The following is a 17,242-nucleotide window of genomic DNA, read 5'->3' as shown; positions in this document are numbered from 1 at the left end:
TAAAAGTCTCTAGATAAAAATTTTTGTATCTATATTTGTAAGTAATACTAGTTAGGCATGTGCTAGAAGGCACAGCGAAAGTATAGTCTTGTGAAAAAAAACAAAGAAAAAACAAAAAAAAAAAAAAAAAAAAAACGGGAGACGTCGTGAAGGCGAACAGTGACACCAGGATTAACGGTCTTCATCACATCCTGATAGGTGGCAACCATATTTTCGTAAGTACTATTTTGTCTGAATTTGACAAAAAGCCTCGAATTGCCGTTCAAAGAGACACCATAAAGATCTTCATTATTGATACCATATGTATCTCGGAGTATCGCAGTAAGCAGTAGATGAGTATTCTGATTGTTGAACGAGCCTGTCACTAACTGAAGGCAGACGGTGTTGACTCACCTACGTGCACCTTCCACCATTGTGAGTGCACTGAGGCAAACTGCGCAGCAATCAACAGAGTCAGGAGGTACTGCGCAGCCTGTCCGTACGGCCCAAGAGCGATACGAACAATGCAGGAAAATGACCACTCATATCACACCAGTTAATGGCACCCAGGTATTTTCTCAGTCATATGAAATCGGGTAAGTAGAAGTCAGGGATACGATACTGACTTGGTTGTAGTTATGATATACTGAAAATGATTGATTTGTGATCTCTGTCTCCAAGCTCGTCATTAACCTCAAGATTATTGATTAGTGATTCCTTGTTGCCAAGAACCAAATCAAGCAGGTTGTTTCCTCTAGCTGGTTCTTTCACAAACTGTTTTGAAAAACTAATCCTGGATCGTATTAAGAAATTAGTTAGATTCAAGATTTCCTATCAAATTATTCCAATCAATTTGTCGAAAGTTAAAATCTCCTATTGTATCTAGATGCCTTATGAATTTCGTCCCATAAAAGTTTACTGCGTTACCTATCAAGGTTGGGGGGCCTTAAATCACACCCAAAATTAGGTTTTCACTACCCTTCGAGAAACTGGAACCAAACAGATTCAGTGTCCGATGCTCCTAATTTTATATCTTGTCTAATGGAATAGTTAACATTAGTTATTAAATAAATCTTCACTATACCACCATTCCTATTATCACTGTGTGATAATATGTGGCATTCTGAAGGAATTTTTCTATCTTTCAGGCGGAACCAGGTATTTATTATAACAATAATATCTATGCTATCTGCACATGCAATTAATCTTAGCTCATTTATCTTATTTCTTACACTCCTACTAATATTTAACTGCAGTTGAAACTTATGCCTCATTTTGCACTAATTTGCTCTTGTACATTGATATACATAGGCCTGGGATTATTCAGTACAGGGATATGTTTCTCGGATGGCGAAGCAACCGAAATATGTATCGTTTGTATTGTTCTTGTCTAAATACGAGCTTGCAATGCCAGTTACATCAGTTCCGTCTCTACCAGAGTGTATGTACCCCATAATCTCAGTTCAAACACATATTTATGTATGTGTGTGAACTGAGAAAAATTGCAGTTTGTCAGGTAAACAACTTCTTTAGAAAATAAGTGCAGCTAATACTTCGTCTGACTTAATTAAGTCTGAGCATGAGCTACATTACCAGTGATATATGCTTAGTCTCGACCAGAGAAAACGGAACACACCTTCATTGCTCAGTTAATTAACCTACAGCACCTCATCTCTCCCATGTCTTCAGCATCAGTACCTACCACCAAAAGAAAAAGTAAGTTTATTCAGATATATACAAATACAGTTACATAGACTATCATACATAGCAGCATGTGTGTAGAGAATCTAGGATAGCCCAAAAAAGTGATTGGAAAGAAGCGGTGCGTTCCACGTGGTAAGACCGTGTATTAGAATTCGTCGTATGTATAATCCATCTGTTGCTATTATTACTGCTGTTGCTGCTTTGGCAGACACTTACAGGATTGTAGCAACTACAGCAGCTTACACTAATACTCGATACATTGTCTGCATCGCTCTTGGGCTGTGTAGATCCCCTTGCCTGACGCTCCTCAGTAACCTGACAGCAGTGGTACGAGGAGGTGTTGTTGTGTCTCTTTTGACACAGCTGGGAAATTACTGGTGTTAAGATGGCGGTTTGTCATCGCAGACGTGTTAATACTATTGGTATTGAACTACTTCGAGGTGCGATTACACCTAGTTCAGCTCAAATACTCTTACCCAAGATAATCAGGGAGACATACGGCATACAAGATGGTGAATTGTATGGGGTAGCGCTGAACGGAGCGCATAGAGTATTTGTGAAACTGCTTGCCGCGACAGTTTATGAATCGGTGGTTAGGCGCTTTCAAGATGTGTGTTTTGACGTTACGCCTGCTGTGCGTGTGAGACTGGTGGACGTGTCTCGATATTATACTTGGATAAAGTTGCGGAATGTCCCCTTCGAGGCGAACGAAGCTGACATCAGAAACGTCTTTGAGAAATATGGAACTGTGCACTCTGCCCAGCAGGGTAAGTGGATAATGGGTGCCTACGCAGGTATGCCGGAAGGTACATTCAGCCTTAAGAGGACGTTGCGTCAACCCATACCGTCATATGTGTATCTTCAAGATTTTAGGACACAGGTAATGGTTTTATATCCTGGACAGCGGCGTACGTGTCGCATTTGTGGAGAGTATGACCACATAGCGGCGGCATGCGAAAAGAACAGACGCGTGACCAAACCTGTGCAAGAAGAAGTAGCCCCAGTCACACGTGATGGTGAGCATCGTTCGTCAGAGGAAGGGCGTGGTCGTTTGTGGAGTGAGATGGTGGAACAGGCTTTTCGAAATGAGAGTGAGTCCTCCCCTCAGCTCCCTGCATCTGAGTCGTTGCCGATACCATCTGCTGGATTGGTACCCCGGCATGACGTGTTGAGTATAGGTGAGGATTTAGACGAAGTTTTAAGGACCTTGTCACCGCAAGTGGTGGAAGCTCCGTCTCCGGAAGACGTAGCTGGAGACTTTCTGAGACCGGATTGTCAACAATATGAGACTCGGCAGAAGGACGACGAGACTGGGACATCGGGAGACTTCATACCTCATTGTGAGGTGGATGTTGAGGTACACCATGAGGCTTCCTCGGATCTTGACATGGAGGATAAGAACGTTACGAGGAAACGGGCAGCTACGTCAGATTCGGATGACGTACTGACGCCGGCACAGAGGACTGGAAAAAAAAACTGAGAGGATGGGTGAGGGGAGGGGGGGGTTATGAGGGACGCCATCGCAAGAAGGGAGGCGAATGGGAAGGTACTGTAAAGAAGACACATAGACGTAACAAATCAAGTGGTGAACCACGAGAGGAGAAGAGGAAAGGGTGGAAAATATAACAGGCCTTAGGTGTATGACTGCTAATGTTAACGGTTTATGTACTAGACTAAAGAGAGATTGGTTGAGCAGTTTTCTTAGCAAACATAGAATTGATGTTCTGTTCCTTCAAGAACACAATTTCAAAGAAGGAGAAGTGTTGCAGGTTGCAGGTTATACAGTACTGACCCTGCCAACTATCCGTTTGAAAGTGGTGTGGGTCTTTTAATAAAAGAGACGAGCCCGTTTGTGTTAGAGATGTGAGGGGGGTGGGGGGAGGGTGTTGCGAGTGGATGGGACTTGGATGGGAAAGCGTGTATCTTTGGTAAGTGTCTATGCCCCTGCGGAGAATGACACGAAGGTTCGACGGATTTTGTGTGTGAGGACCTTATTTATTTTTTGCGTGGTCTTCCGGAAGTAGCGATAGTGGGGGGTGACTGGAACTGTGACATAAGGGCGGCTGACGTCGAACCCAAAGGGGCTGGGCATGTGTCTGCACCTTTCAGAGATTTGTTGAGGGATGTTAAGTTACGAGATGTGTTTGGGGGAGTGGTTGGGAAACAGAACATACTTTCATCAGAAGGGGATATGCTGCAAGGTTAGAGTGAATATTTTGCAGGGAGTAGTTGTAAAGTCTTTTAATACGGTGGAGACGGTCTTGTCAGATCACAGGGCAGTTGTAGTGGAGGTAGGGTGGGAGGGGATGGCGGAAATTTATAAGAATTATTGGAAATTAAATATTAGTGTGTTAAGTGATGAGGAAGGGTTAGAGGGTTTTTCTATGCTATGGAATGAGCTTTCAAGGGAAGCTCAGGAGGTGGAAGACATTGTAACGTGGTGGGACTCGGTGGCAAAGGAAAGGATAAAATCCTTTTACGTGAGGGAGGGTAGGCGTATAAACACTTTAAAATATGGGCTAGCGAATTATTTAGAGGATCGATTACGAAGTTATGGGCAGGGATCGGTTGGTGGTGTTTACCCCATGGACGAGATTGTAGACATAAAAGAGAGCTTGCGAACGTTGCATAATGAGCAGTTTCACGCGGTGCGTGTGTGTTGAGACAACAAAAGCAAAAGCAGGCGCTGACGGCAATCCCGAGCTTGGAGGTAAATGAGACGATGGGAATCCATAGAGCAGGTCAAGTGATACGAAACACAAAAGCTATGAGTGCATATGTGGATACGTGGTATAAAAAACACTGGACTAGTAGTAGCGTGGATGAAGTGGAATTAAGTAAGGTGTGCACTTATGCAAAGTGCATTTTGGGTCACAGTGATAGGAAGGCTTTGGGTGGGGTTATTACTGAGGAGGAAATTGAAATTGCTTTACACGGAATGAGGAAGGGCAAGGCCCCGGGTATTGATGGTTTACCGGTGGAATTTTATTTGCAGCATTGGGAGTTGATTGGGAAGTTCATGGTAAGATTATTAAATTGAATGAAGGAGAAGGGTACGTTAGGGGATAAGCAGAATACGGCAGTTGTGGTGTTGGTCCCGAAAGGCAAAGGGCAGCCAAACCTTGGGAAGTATAGGGCGATATCGTTGCTCTGTGCAGACTATAAGGTTTTCGCAAAAATTTTGGGTAATAGGGTAAAATGCGTGGTGGGGAGGGTCGTTTCGCCATCGCTGTATGGGTTGCCGGGCAGGTCGATGTTAGAAGGTCACGGGCTCATAAGAAGTTTTGTGGAGTCAAAGGGGGGAGGGGAGGGGGCGACTTTACTGGCCTTGGACTGGCGGGCCGCCTATGATAGTGGAAAGGGGTGCACTGCAGAGTATTCTTCGGAGACAGGGTTATGGAGAAGAAATAGTTGGGTGGGTAAACACGCTGTATAAGGGGGCAAAGATGAGGGTACAAATAAATGGGTGTATGGGGACGGACTTTGAGATGGGTAGAGGTTTAAGACAAGGGTGCCCTATGTCACAGATCTTATTTGCGTGTTTTCAGGATCCCTTTTACAGGAGGGTTGAGAGCACAGTTAGTTCCCGGGGTGGGGTAAGGGAAGGGGATTGTTGGCCTGCATTAATAGGTTATGTGGATGATACGACTGTTTTGGTGTGTGAACGAATGTCTATGAAAGGGTTGGAAGATGTTGTGCGTGTGTTTGAACGTGCCACGGGTATGAAGGTAAATAGTAAAAAGTCGATGATGATGGCGTTGGGTACCTGGAAAGGGGGTGGAATGGTGAGCTGTAACGTGGTTAACACAACTGCGATGTCATTAAAGATTTGCGGTATTATTTATAGAGACGATTTGGATGTGGCGCGGGAGGAAAATTCAGTAAGGACGTTGGAAAAGGTCATTGGTCGTCTGGGTGTTTTGAGGCCCCAACATCTCACTCTGGCCCAACGTGTGATCGTTGTTAACGTTTTATTGTATAGTAAGGTGTGGCACGTTGCGGCTGTATTCCCAATTACAGGAACAGCGATCAATGGAATATTGAGAAGAGTATTTACCTTTCTGTGGGGATCGAGGTGTGATTGGTTAAAACGTGAGGTTGTTATGTTAACTGTACGTCGAGGAGGTTTGGGATTGTTGGACTTAAAGCGTAGGGTGAAATGTGTTTTTCTAAAGTGGGAGGTTTGGCGTGTGGGTGTGATGGCGGGAAATATGGACCAAGTATATACGAGGGTGAAAAAGTGGTATAGGGGAATGGAGTTAAGGGAATGTGAGATTGTACTACGAGCTTTGTTGATGGTAAAGGAACGGAGGAACATTCGCATAAGGGTTTTAAGTAGGTTACTAGGGGGTATGTGCGCAGCTCCAGTAGAAGGTTTGTTCCCCATGTACTCGTGGGAAAATATATGGCTCCGATTTAGTAAGTTGAAATTACGGCCTAGGGTGCGTGAAGTCATGTTTCTTTTTTTACATGGTATATTGCCGTCAGGGGCAATACTACGATCCAGAAGAGTCGTGGAGGGAGGCGGGTGTGGGTTTTGTGGTGGGGAAGACACGGCTTTTCATGTTGTCTATTTTTGCGAAGGTTTAGAAGATGTCAGGAGTTGGTTGGGTAGGGTGGAACAGAGGGTGGGAGGCAGAAGAGTGCAGGTCCTGCGTGCGTTAAGTCTCGACATAGGTGGATTAGACCAGGACGTTGAACGGGCTTTAGATTATATTATCGTGGATTACATTTATATTTCGTGGGTAATGAGGGGGGAAAGGGGTCAGTGAGGTGAGAAGGCGTGTCCTTGCAATAACGTTTTATCGTACAATGTGTAGGAATAGGGAATTGTATGGGAGGAGGTGGGATGAGGGTTTTTCGGACGGTTATAAAAGGCTCACTATTGAAACCCTTGTGAATCTGTGATAAATATACGGGCATTCTGAATAAGTGTCGTGTAGGTCAGTGGGCAATAGCTGGCTCGTCTCTTGGGGGGGGGGGGGTGAGTTGCGTGAATATGAGTTTGGGCATGAATGTTTTTTAGTTGTTATGGATGTGTGGTTGTAGATTCAGGGGTTAGTTACTTATTGTACCTTTTTTTTGTACAAAATGACTGGGGTGCCTTTACATATTTATGTTTTTGATGCTTTCCTTTGTGTAAAGACTCGTTGTATTCTTGAGTCACTAGTTTTCTTAGTTTTGTTTTTGATTGTGTTATGGAGGTCCAGATATTTGGGTATATAAACATGTATATGTATATGTATGTGTATAAATATATATATATATATGTAGATATATACGTATGTATATATATATATATATATATATATATATATATATATATATATATATATATATATATATATATATATATATATATATATGCATGTTTTATCCCTTCCCTGTTACTGTTCAGTCTAGTCTGTGTACATTACCCTGAGTCGTCCAGTTGTATCCTATAAATATTTAGCAACATTATGATTTTTGTTTGTGATTCAAACGTAGTTCATAGGTATCAAGATTGAACACACATAGAATGGATGGAAATTGCTGACGATTAATATGATCGTCAATTTATATAATATTTATTATGTTAATGAATTTGTGTTAGAGTAAATCATTGAATTTGTGTCTAAGTTGGAATTTCTATAATCAATTGTATATTTTGTATGCAAATTACATAAACTATTGTTTAATCATCAATGTAACATGTTTGTATGATGTGCATGTAGGTTATAATGGGTTAAGTGGGGTTTCCACCAGTGTTATATTTGTTACGCAAACAGTTATATCTTTTGGTATAGTGTGTGTTTAGTGAAACGTACGTATGCATTTTATGGTGTGTTTGTCGTATATATCTATACGTATTAGTTACAAAGATTTTTTTTTTCTGGTATTTATGGTGTGTATCTTGTTGTACTCTATAGATTATGTATGGTGATGCTATTTAATTTTTAAGCAGCCTTGTATTTATGATGTTTTAAATAAAATATAAAAAAAAATACTCGATACAACTTATGCTACTCTGTTACCATTTTTTTTTTAGCCGAAAATTACAAATAAACTCAAAATATAAACATCTAGAGAATGAGTTCATTAAGAGAAGTGCGTTAGTCGATGATGAATCTGAGCAGCATTACAATAAGGTTGCTATATATGAAAAATTTATCATGATAAAGGTGGAAAATGAAGACTATGGTGTCCAGGATTCTTTCGGTGATGTAAACTTTGTGAAGGTGTGACGCAATTATTAGGAGGACGGGTTGAACATTGACAGCCTTTTATAAAAAAAAGTATGCAGGAATTGCTGCAATTTGGTAATTGTAATTTTTAAGAGGTAGTGATGCCTGTCAATGCGTAGTTTTTTACTTGTAACGAGTGTGGGAGCTGAATAGCGGAATCCAATTGTACCTAACATGTCCATCATGGAAAGAAACATAATAGAGTCCTCCCTCTTGAAACATGATAGGAATGCCGTATGTAACTCAAATTATGGGCTATACAAACTGGATAGTTATTTAGTGGAGTCAGTTGTGTCTTAAACAACAATGTTATACAAAAGCGCTGGATTGCTCCTTATGCCAGGGGGTTTCATGATGTTTCGGTTATATTCGACCAGAGTCTGCAAACTGAACATCATGGTACGCTTGTCGTTTAGTCTGTCCTGAACGTCGATATGTTAGGTCTGCCTTCGGCATAACAATTGAGGTCGTAATGCGTCTTGGTACAGTGGTTACATGGAGGTTACCTGGAGGTTATTCCGGGGATCAACGCCCCCGCGGCCCGGTCCATGACCAGGCCTCCCGATGGATCAGGGCCTGATCAACTAGGCTGTTACTGCTGGCCGCACGCAGTCCAACGTACGAGCCACAGCCCGGCTGATCCGGCACTAACTTTAGGTATCTGTCCAGCTCTCTCTTGAAGGCAGCCAGGGGCTTATTGGCAATTCCCCTAATGCTTGATGGGAGGCTGTTGAACAGTTTTGGGCCCCGGACACTTATGGTGTTTTCTCTTAGTGTACCAATGGCGCCCCTACTTTTTATTGGGGGCATTTTGCATCGCCTGCCCAGTCTTTTACTTTCGTAGGGAGTGATTTCTGTGTGCAGATTTGGGACCATTCCTTCCAAGATTTTCCAAGTGTAGATTATGATATATCTCTCCGGAGCTCCTGCGTTCCAACGAGTACAAGTCAAGTGCTTCCAAGCGTTCCCAGTAGTTAAGGTGCTTGACAATACTTATACGTGCAGTAAAGGATCTCTGTACACTCTAGATCTGCGATTTCACCTGCTTTGAATGGAGATGTTAATGTACAGCAGTATTCCAGCCTAGAGAGAACAAGTGATTTGAAAAGGATCATCATTGGCTTGGCATCTCTCGTTTTGAAAGTTCTCATTATCCATCCTATCATTTTCTTTGCACGTGCGATCGTGGCACTGTTGTGATCCTTGAAAGTGAGATCCTCAGACATTACTACTCCCAGGTCCCTTACATTATTTTTCCACTCTATTGTATGGCCGGAGTCAGTAGTATACTCTGTTCTAGTTATTATCTCCTCCAGTTTTCCATAACGGAGTAGTTGGAATTTGTATACATAGGTAGTTGCAACATGATGATTGCAACTAGTTTAGTGGTTTAATGAATCATGTTGGTAATATTGTAGTGATATTTGCGGATGATAGTTGATAATAATGATAGTTATGGCATTAAAATTAAGAATAGCCTAGTTATGATGATGATGATAATGATAGCGGATAATAATGGCAGAAATGGCATTACTATTAAGAATAGCCTAGTTATTATGAGAAAGGAAGCCTGAATAGGAAAATTCACACAGGCATATTAACTGACATCATGGTACGCCCGTCGTTTTGGCGCGAATGTTGATATTGAATATGTTAGGTCCGTCGGTATAACTATTGAGGCCTAACCCGTCTAGGTACAGTGGTACAAGGTACACATAGATGGTTGTAACATGGTGATTGCAACTAGTTTAGTGGTTTAATGAATCAGGTTGTTGGTAATATTGTAATGATGATAATAATGATATTAGCGGATAATAGTTGATAATAATGATAGGAATGACATTAAAATTATGAATAGCCATGTTATGACGATGCTAATAATGATATTTGCGGATAATAATGATAAGAATGGCATTGAATCAAGTTGTTAATAATATAATGATATTAACTGATGATAGGTGATAATGATAGGAATGGCATTCAAATTAAGAACAGCCTAGTTATTATGAGAAAGGAAGTCTGAAAAAGAAAATTCACACTTACACTGCGAGTATTTCCTGAATGTTCTGGAAGGTGCTGCGACACCATTGACAAGTGAGGTATTTTTTTCCCTTTATTTCATTAGTTAGAAGGTTATAAATGAAGATATGTAATTATCCAATATTGCAACTTTCTACGGCACATTACCTGTTCCCGGCGGTTAGAAGTTTAGTGCTGGCTATTAACTATCTTCTAATATTTTCCTCATGCTATCTGCGAGGCCTACCCCCACCCGACCCCATACGGGGAGTGCGGCGGGGGTACCGGTGTGTGGGTTGGCATCCCGCTTGCCTTCCGCAGAGAGTTTGAGACTGGCTTGTGCCTCCGCACTACCAAACTCTGAAAACTTACTCTACTCCTTCTGTTGCTGTCTTTGCAACATTGCACAGCTCCTGATGACGCACTGAGAAGTGTGAACGTACTTGAGCTTAAGATTTCCACCCCCACCCCCCGTGGTTTCTCTTGCATATTTGTATACGCAATAAGATCACAGTAAACAGGTGATATCACGAAAGCACTTGGAATTTCACTATTTTTTCACAGTGGTTGTTCTGCATATATATGTAATGTATCACATACAGCAAACATTTCTGATGTAATACAGTGTTTACTTTTGAAGAAGCAACTGGTAACATTTTAGTGCACTCTGCTGAAGACCAATACTGTTTTAGCCCGGTGTTCATCAAAATAACAAAATGTACTAAAAATGCCCAATCTTCAGATAAAAAGCCAAAAATCAAGATGGGCGATGAGGTTGGAGACGCAGGCCGGAAGCCCCGTATCCTGGAGTGGGAGGGTTCCACACCTCTCCCACCTATACCTGACACTAATTACGCTGCTCACGTTTTGAAGATAATTGCAAAATACGGCGATGCTGTAGGAATGGTGAGTTATTTAAGAAAAACGTACATTAATCTATCATTTGATATTCTTGATCTTTTGCCTGATAATTTTTAATGAACTGAAAGCTGTATTTCACTGAGCAGGATTACCGTGGCTGTGTTGACACTAGTTTTTCTCGTGAAGTAGACTTGTTATATGAAAAGTCAAAGAGCTTTATGTTATGGTTATCATTAATATGGCGAAGGTGAATCATTCACGAGAATGTTGTATTTATCCAAAATAAGCAGCTTTGTGAATCATTAAGTTCCAGATAGAACTCATGTTGCAATAAAAATGTTGAAACTTAGAGATTCCCTGAAGTGATGCTGCTCTTCACTCAGAGGGACTATGACTGAGGAGAAGCCTTAACATGCAGGCTGAAATATACATAGAGTTAAAAGCTGTATGTATATTTTTTTCAACGCGGATGTAAATTTGCAATGACTTTCAAATATTAAAGTGTGATTAACAGTGGTTAATGGCACAAACGAGAAATAGAACAGAAGTGGTTAATTTATTTTGGCTTACTGAGGCCTTCTTCAGTGGTATTCTAGGCTGATCTCTACAGTGCTTTTATCTTCTACTTTTAACTGTCTCCAATTGTTTTCGTTTACATAATTATTTTGATTTTTTCAGGTAAACGCAGAGACTCAAGAACAGCGGACGTTCTCTGAATTGTGTGATCTTGTGCCACGGGTGTCTGCAGGTCTCAACGCCGCTGGGGCCACACTGCGTCACGCCGTCCTCTACCTGGCTCCCAACCATGTAGACTTCCCACTGGTGGTGCTATCCGTCCTGTACCGCGGCGCTGTCTTCGTTCCTGCCAGCCCTTCCCTCAGTACAGGTAAATCTTTTGACAAGAAATGGTTGCGTTCCTTTGCTGGTTTACAATATATGCGAGACAATTACACAGCCCGCCCTCTTAATAACAGTATTTGACTATTTCTCCGACAGCCAAATGAGTGACTGACTCACGAAATCGTAATGACACGATTGCAAACAAACCATAACAGGTGGGGATAGAACCTGCGATCAGAGAGTAGCGCGTCGGTCTGGAGTTTTATGACTCTCTGATCGCGGGTTGTATCCGTGGAATGGTTTAAATGAATCACTGCTTACTGAGCTTTAAAGCATTTATCTGTGGGCTTCAAAAATTTTTAATGTTTTTTATCTTGTTTCATCTCTTGGCATTGTTGCTTGTAATAATTGGTTATTTTTTGTAGAGAGAGAATAATCTAGCCTAACTAATCTAACTAAACTTAACGTAAGCATACCGTATACAAGAAATCCATACATATTTTGCAATAACAGGTTCTTTAACAATACCCCGCGGAGACCAAGCTATTCATACAAACGAAAATTGCCCCTATAGAGTCTGCCTCGCCTCGATGATAACAGTTAGTCTCGTCCTGTACAGTTCCTTCCTCGTTGCTTATAATAAGCAAAGACTTTCATAATAGGCACAGATTACCCCATGTTAGGCAGAATCTCCATTAAGATCACTTAGCTTGTACTCAGCGATGTGAGAAGCATTTTTTAACACATAAAGGGAGTCGTTATTTATAATTTTTTAAATAGTCCGAATTTAAGTGAAAGTGTATATATATATATTTATATATATATATATATATATATATATATATATATATATATATATATATATATATAATGAGAATATGATGCTCTCGGAGCTTCATGGTGATAGTCCTGAAAATAAAAAAAAACATAAAAATAAAACATTTTATTTTGATAGTGTAAGTGCAAGTTTTCGGGGAAAATGGAGATAGGAAAATTGTTGCAGGTGAGTGTTTATGGTTTATGGTTTAATTGAATTTTCTGTGATCATGAAAGTTTGAAAATACTATATTGGTGTTTAAAAAAAATGAAAACGTTAAAAACAAAATTTTGCCATGATGTTATTTTTAATGGAAATAACATCATAGAATTGAAGAAGAATGCCTTTGTAAATAGTCAGTAATAATATTGACGATTGTCTCATATTTACTGAAGCTTTTCCTGTAAAGTTTCTAAATAAATTACTTTGATCTAATCGTAGAGAAGAAAATATATCATGTGTCTTCAAAACGTTCAAGTTTGTTATCTAACAACCAATGTCGCCTCAGGTACTGGTATCTAGATATTTAAGTGGATGTGAATGTGAGTGTTACGTTGCCTGTAATAAAAATTTTCTTTGCACCAAGAGTCTTCCATTGTTGTCAGTAATACTTGCCGTACAACACAACCTCTTTTGTCAGAATGCATGTCACGTGTAATATTACGTACCCAATCTGCAATAATGTATATGTTATGTGCAACTTGGAAAAGTATCGTATATGGGATCTATGAAACCAAAATAAATCATTTAGTAATCTTGTATGAAAGTATATGTACTCTTTTGTCGATAAAAATAATTTTATTATTTTCATACAGAAGCGCTCAACCCGTAAGAATCATAGAGGTTTCGTGGGTAAAAGGTACCTGGTTCGTGAATATTTATAGCTTGTGAGACACAATATACCGCGTATGCGACAACGTCCTTTTATCCTGCTTGGTCTCTAGGCACTTTATATATTATGTCATTATAGATGCTAAAATACTTCTTGTGTAGTTGCAATTCAAACACTGTAGTGATTCTTCATCTAATAAATTAATAATAATAAACAGAATCAATTAACTTTCTTGACGCATGAAATCTGATTTTTAATTTAACAAGGAAGATTTTTTGCAGTATTAAAATATAATGGCAAAATAATGTTTAGGTTTCTCAGTTGCCGAGGTAATAATGTATTTCTAGATATTTTTAGAGATTTCGAATAGATAAAGCAACTAAAATTGCACAGAGAATGTTTAAATCGTAAGCTTTATTTCAGCACTTTCTGAATGGAAACTGTAAATTAGAATATATAAAATAGGTGTTCCCTTGAGATAATGAATCACCAAATTAACGAATTTGATTCTTTGGTGATACTTGTCATATTATCACATATTCTTAGGAAGAAATTTGGTTTATCCAACAAAAAGAGCAAGAGTAATAATGTTTGATACATGTAAGAGATTTAGGTTTACAATGCATTTAAATTAATAATCCAATTTTGCATCATTAGCGTTTTCTCTCTGATGGCAGATAATGTATATAAACCGACCTTTATTATTGGTCAGTGTAGCTAACACGACTTGGACTTCCAGGCAGGCCAGTTTCGTTGCCTCCTAAGAACTAATTAGGGAATTTGAACACGAATAATCTCATCAAGTAGTTAGTATGAAAAATATAATAAGGATCTTAACCAAATATGTTGTGAAATGAAGAAGGTTGAGAACAACACTACAGGATACTTGTCTTCAAACTCTTAGTCGGCCAATTCCTTATTTGATGACTACCGTGAAAATAAGAGTTTTAAACAGAATTCAGCCAAAAATCAAGGTTATGCATACCTTCATGTTTGTAATTCTCGTGATAACATTTATTCAATCATTTCAAATGCAATTTACTTCGTTCTTTTAAAGAATAATTACAAATTAAGCAACCCCCTTAATAAAACCTTTCTTAAGCAAAGAAAATGTGCAACATTCTTCTTCGTATTTAGTGACTTATATCATCTTGTACTAATTGAAAAGACGAGTTGGTCTGTGTGATGAAAGTGAGTGGTGTTCGCTGGGCTGTGGTTGACATCACTGTGGTGGCCAAGCTGGAGGCTGCCATCTCCCACCTGCCTTCCGGCACCATTAGGAAGATGTGGGTCTTGGGAGACGTACCTGGAAGATCCAACCTTTATGATCTGGTGCATTTTCACCCATTACCGCCAATCACTAAGGTAAGAAATCAACAGTAGGACGTAAAGCTCGTCAGATCCCTGACATAACGTATTACGAACCTAAATGATAAACGACCAGATACATAAGTGATAACTCACCACATTCATGACTAATAACTCATTCTGTATGTGACTGATAATTTGTCATATTCTTGACTGATAACTTGTAATTTGCATGCCTTATAGCTCATTAAATGCACGAAAGATAACCCATCGTATGCATAATTGATAACCTATCGCATGTATGACTGATTGCATACATTTATTCTTCTGAATGTACCAAATGTGACTGAGAAAACTTGCGAAGGAAAGTAGATAGATGACCACTTAACCATTAAGCAAATTTTTCGAAAATGAACCACTAATGGAGCGGACTGGTCTCAATATTCACCCTGCATGTGAGTCTTGAGTAACCCATAAAAATAAGGGAGACTTGCATTGGTTGTTTTGAACTGAAGTAGAATGTCATTGTTCTTTTTCGTTATTTCCAATGGCTGGTACTTCTTTGTAGGATAATGACATTCTACTTTAGTTCAAAACAACCGATCCAAGTCTCTCTTTTATGGGTTACCAGAGATCCATTGAGACCCATCTCCAGTAGAGGGTCATTTTCGTACAAATTAGCTAAATGGTTAATTAACTGGTGTTCTATCTCCTTTCCTCGGCAAGTTTTTTTTCCCATTGAGAAAGCAAAAAAAAATATCGACCTGCAGAATGAAAATGTTAAATATGGATGTGGACTCCTTGTTCATTAGGATTTCTGTCGATGATATCCTGAATTTTCTCGCCGCACATCGCTACCACATCAAAAGGAGTTCACAATTTCCATCCAGAAAATCTTAGCCCTTACCAATACAAATGTTTCCTCTTTCAGCAATGAATTCTGCAAACAGAACTTGGTTGCGGTATAGAAAGCCCATTCTCTCCCGTACTTACTAATCTATACCTGGGATACTATGAAACTACAGGGCTTCCCAGGATCAAACCACAGACTTGTTCTGGTACAGATATGTTGATAATGTCTTTACCACATGGGCCGACTTCATAAACAGATCTGAGACATTTCTGGAGAATTTTAACTATTTTGTTCTTTCTATGAAGTTTAAAGTTGAATAGGAAACACACAATGAACTAACATTCCCTTGATGTGCTCATCACTAGAAATAACGAAGAGTCCAATTTCTTCAGGGAGATCGGGTTATTAGGCCAGACTCCCTCAGAACTTGGACTTTTCCCCAGGTACAGAGAGCGCAGGTTTGAATCTTGTTTTTGACTTAGAGATAGTACTTATTTAGCATTCATTTTCTTCAAATATGGGTGCATTCTTGAAAAATCACAGCTATTGAGGACGTGGGATGTTTCATATATTATCGCCGACACATATTGGAGATAACCTTCTTCATCCTATTCCTTATCACAGTCATATGTAAGGTATTCTGCCACCATCCAACAACACGACCAGTAACTGTGAACTAACATTGTGAACTAACTGTGCAAATATTACCCTCCCGGGTAATATTTGCACTGTGGTCTTTATGGTTGTGAGGAAAGTAATATTTTTCCATTGAGCTGATGATCAAAGTTGAAGGAAAGGATACATGATAGGATTTTGTTCCCAAAATTGTTGCAGGATGAAGTACATAGCAAAATGCTATGGTCTCATTTTTGAAAGAAAAAGGTATTATGCGAATAGTTATTTTTTCTATCTTCATGTTAAGACCAGTAGCTGTTGTAATCAATTACATTATCAGCCACACACAAGTAACACAACGTTTAATTAACCAAACTGGCTAGCATATACATCAAAAGCTCTTGAGTGAATATCTAGTATGTACATTGAAAATTTCATCTCCTGCATAGAGATGAAAATATTGTTGATTGTCTGAATATAAGTAAACTGCAGCATTAATGATCATTGTGCAATGTATAGATGTGTAACTAAATAAGATAACAAATTGTTTAGTAATGATATACCTATATATAGTTGTAAGTAATAATTAAAGTATTTACTACATGCTCTTGTTGTACTTTCGCCATGTGTTTCTCAAGTTGACGTTAATATCAATTGTTCCAAAAAAAAAAAAAAATCAAATCTACAGGAAATTAAAAACTGATTTTCAGAATGTATACATACTATTTTTTTCCCTTGCAGGCTGAGGGTCTGGAGCCTAGCACAGCTGTGGCTATTATGTTCATGACTTCTGGCACTACAGGGCTGCCTAAGGCTGTCATGCTCACTCATCGTAACCTTCTCGTTTACCTGACAAGAGACAGGTCAGTTTTGTACACGTAAATACTCTGCTGATGAACAGTTGCTGTCATATCACTGAATTGCAGCACAACTCCTAGGAGTTCAAGTGTTTATCACGAGGTATCCCCCGGAAAAGGATGCATACAGTGATTGTTAATTTTTTTTTCCATCATCCAAGATTTTCGTGCAACACAATGAGAACGCTTCTCCCGATCGGCTTCAAGCTTTTAACACTTTTGTCTCTTCTTAAAGAGGATAATTCGGCTTGTTATTGAACTGTGTAGGTACATATTTGTCAATTTCTTTTAAATAAATTAGTATTTTGGTTTTCATACATGAGCTTTAGGATG

The 17,242-nt window shown here is 39.4% G+C and overlaps 1 protein-coding gene across 1 annotated transcript; it reads left to right on the top strand.

Annotated features, from left to right (window-relative positions):
• Positions 1–1,488: 1,488 nt before the first annotated feature.
• On the top strand, positions 1,489–16,915 carry LOC128693783 (uncharacterized; the record flags this gene model as incomplete). The annotated part of the gene is given in 5 exon segments (XM_070082093.1): positions 1,489–1,695; positions 10,669–10,832; positions 11,466–11,673; positions 14,445–14,641; positions 16,794–16,915. Coding segments are annotated over 5 exon segments (728 nt in total), but the record flags the coding sequence as incomplete, so codon positions are not given.
• Between the last annotated feature and the right edge of the window lie 327 nt (positions 16,916–17,242).

The sequence above is a fragment of the Cherax quadricarinatus genome, chromosome 6 (genome assembly GCF_038502225.1).
Source record: "Cherax quadricarinatus isolate ZL_2023a chromosome 6, ASM3850222v1, whole genome shotgun sequence".
In the NCBI taxonomy this organism is placed as follows: Eukaryota; Metazoa; Arthropoda; class Malacostraca; order Decapoda; family Parastacidae; genus Cherax; species Cherax quadricarinatus.
Note: the sequence above shows the minus strand (reverse complement) of the source record. Positions and strands in the feature narration are given on the sequence as shown.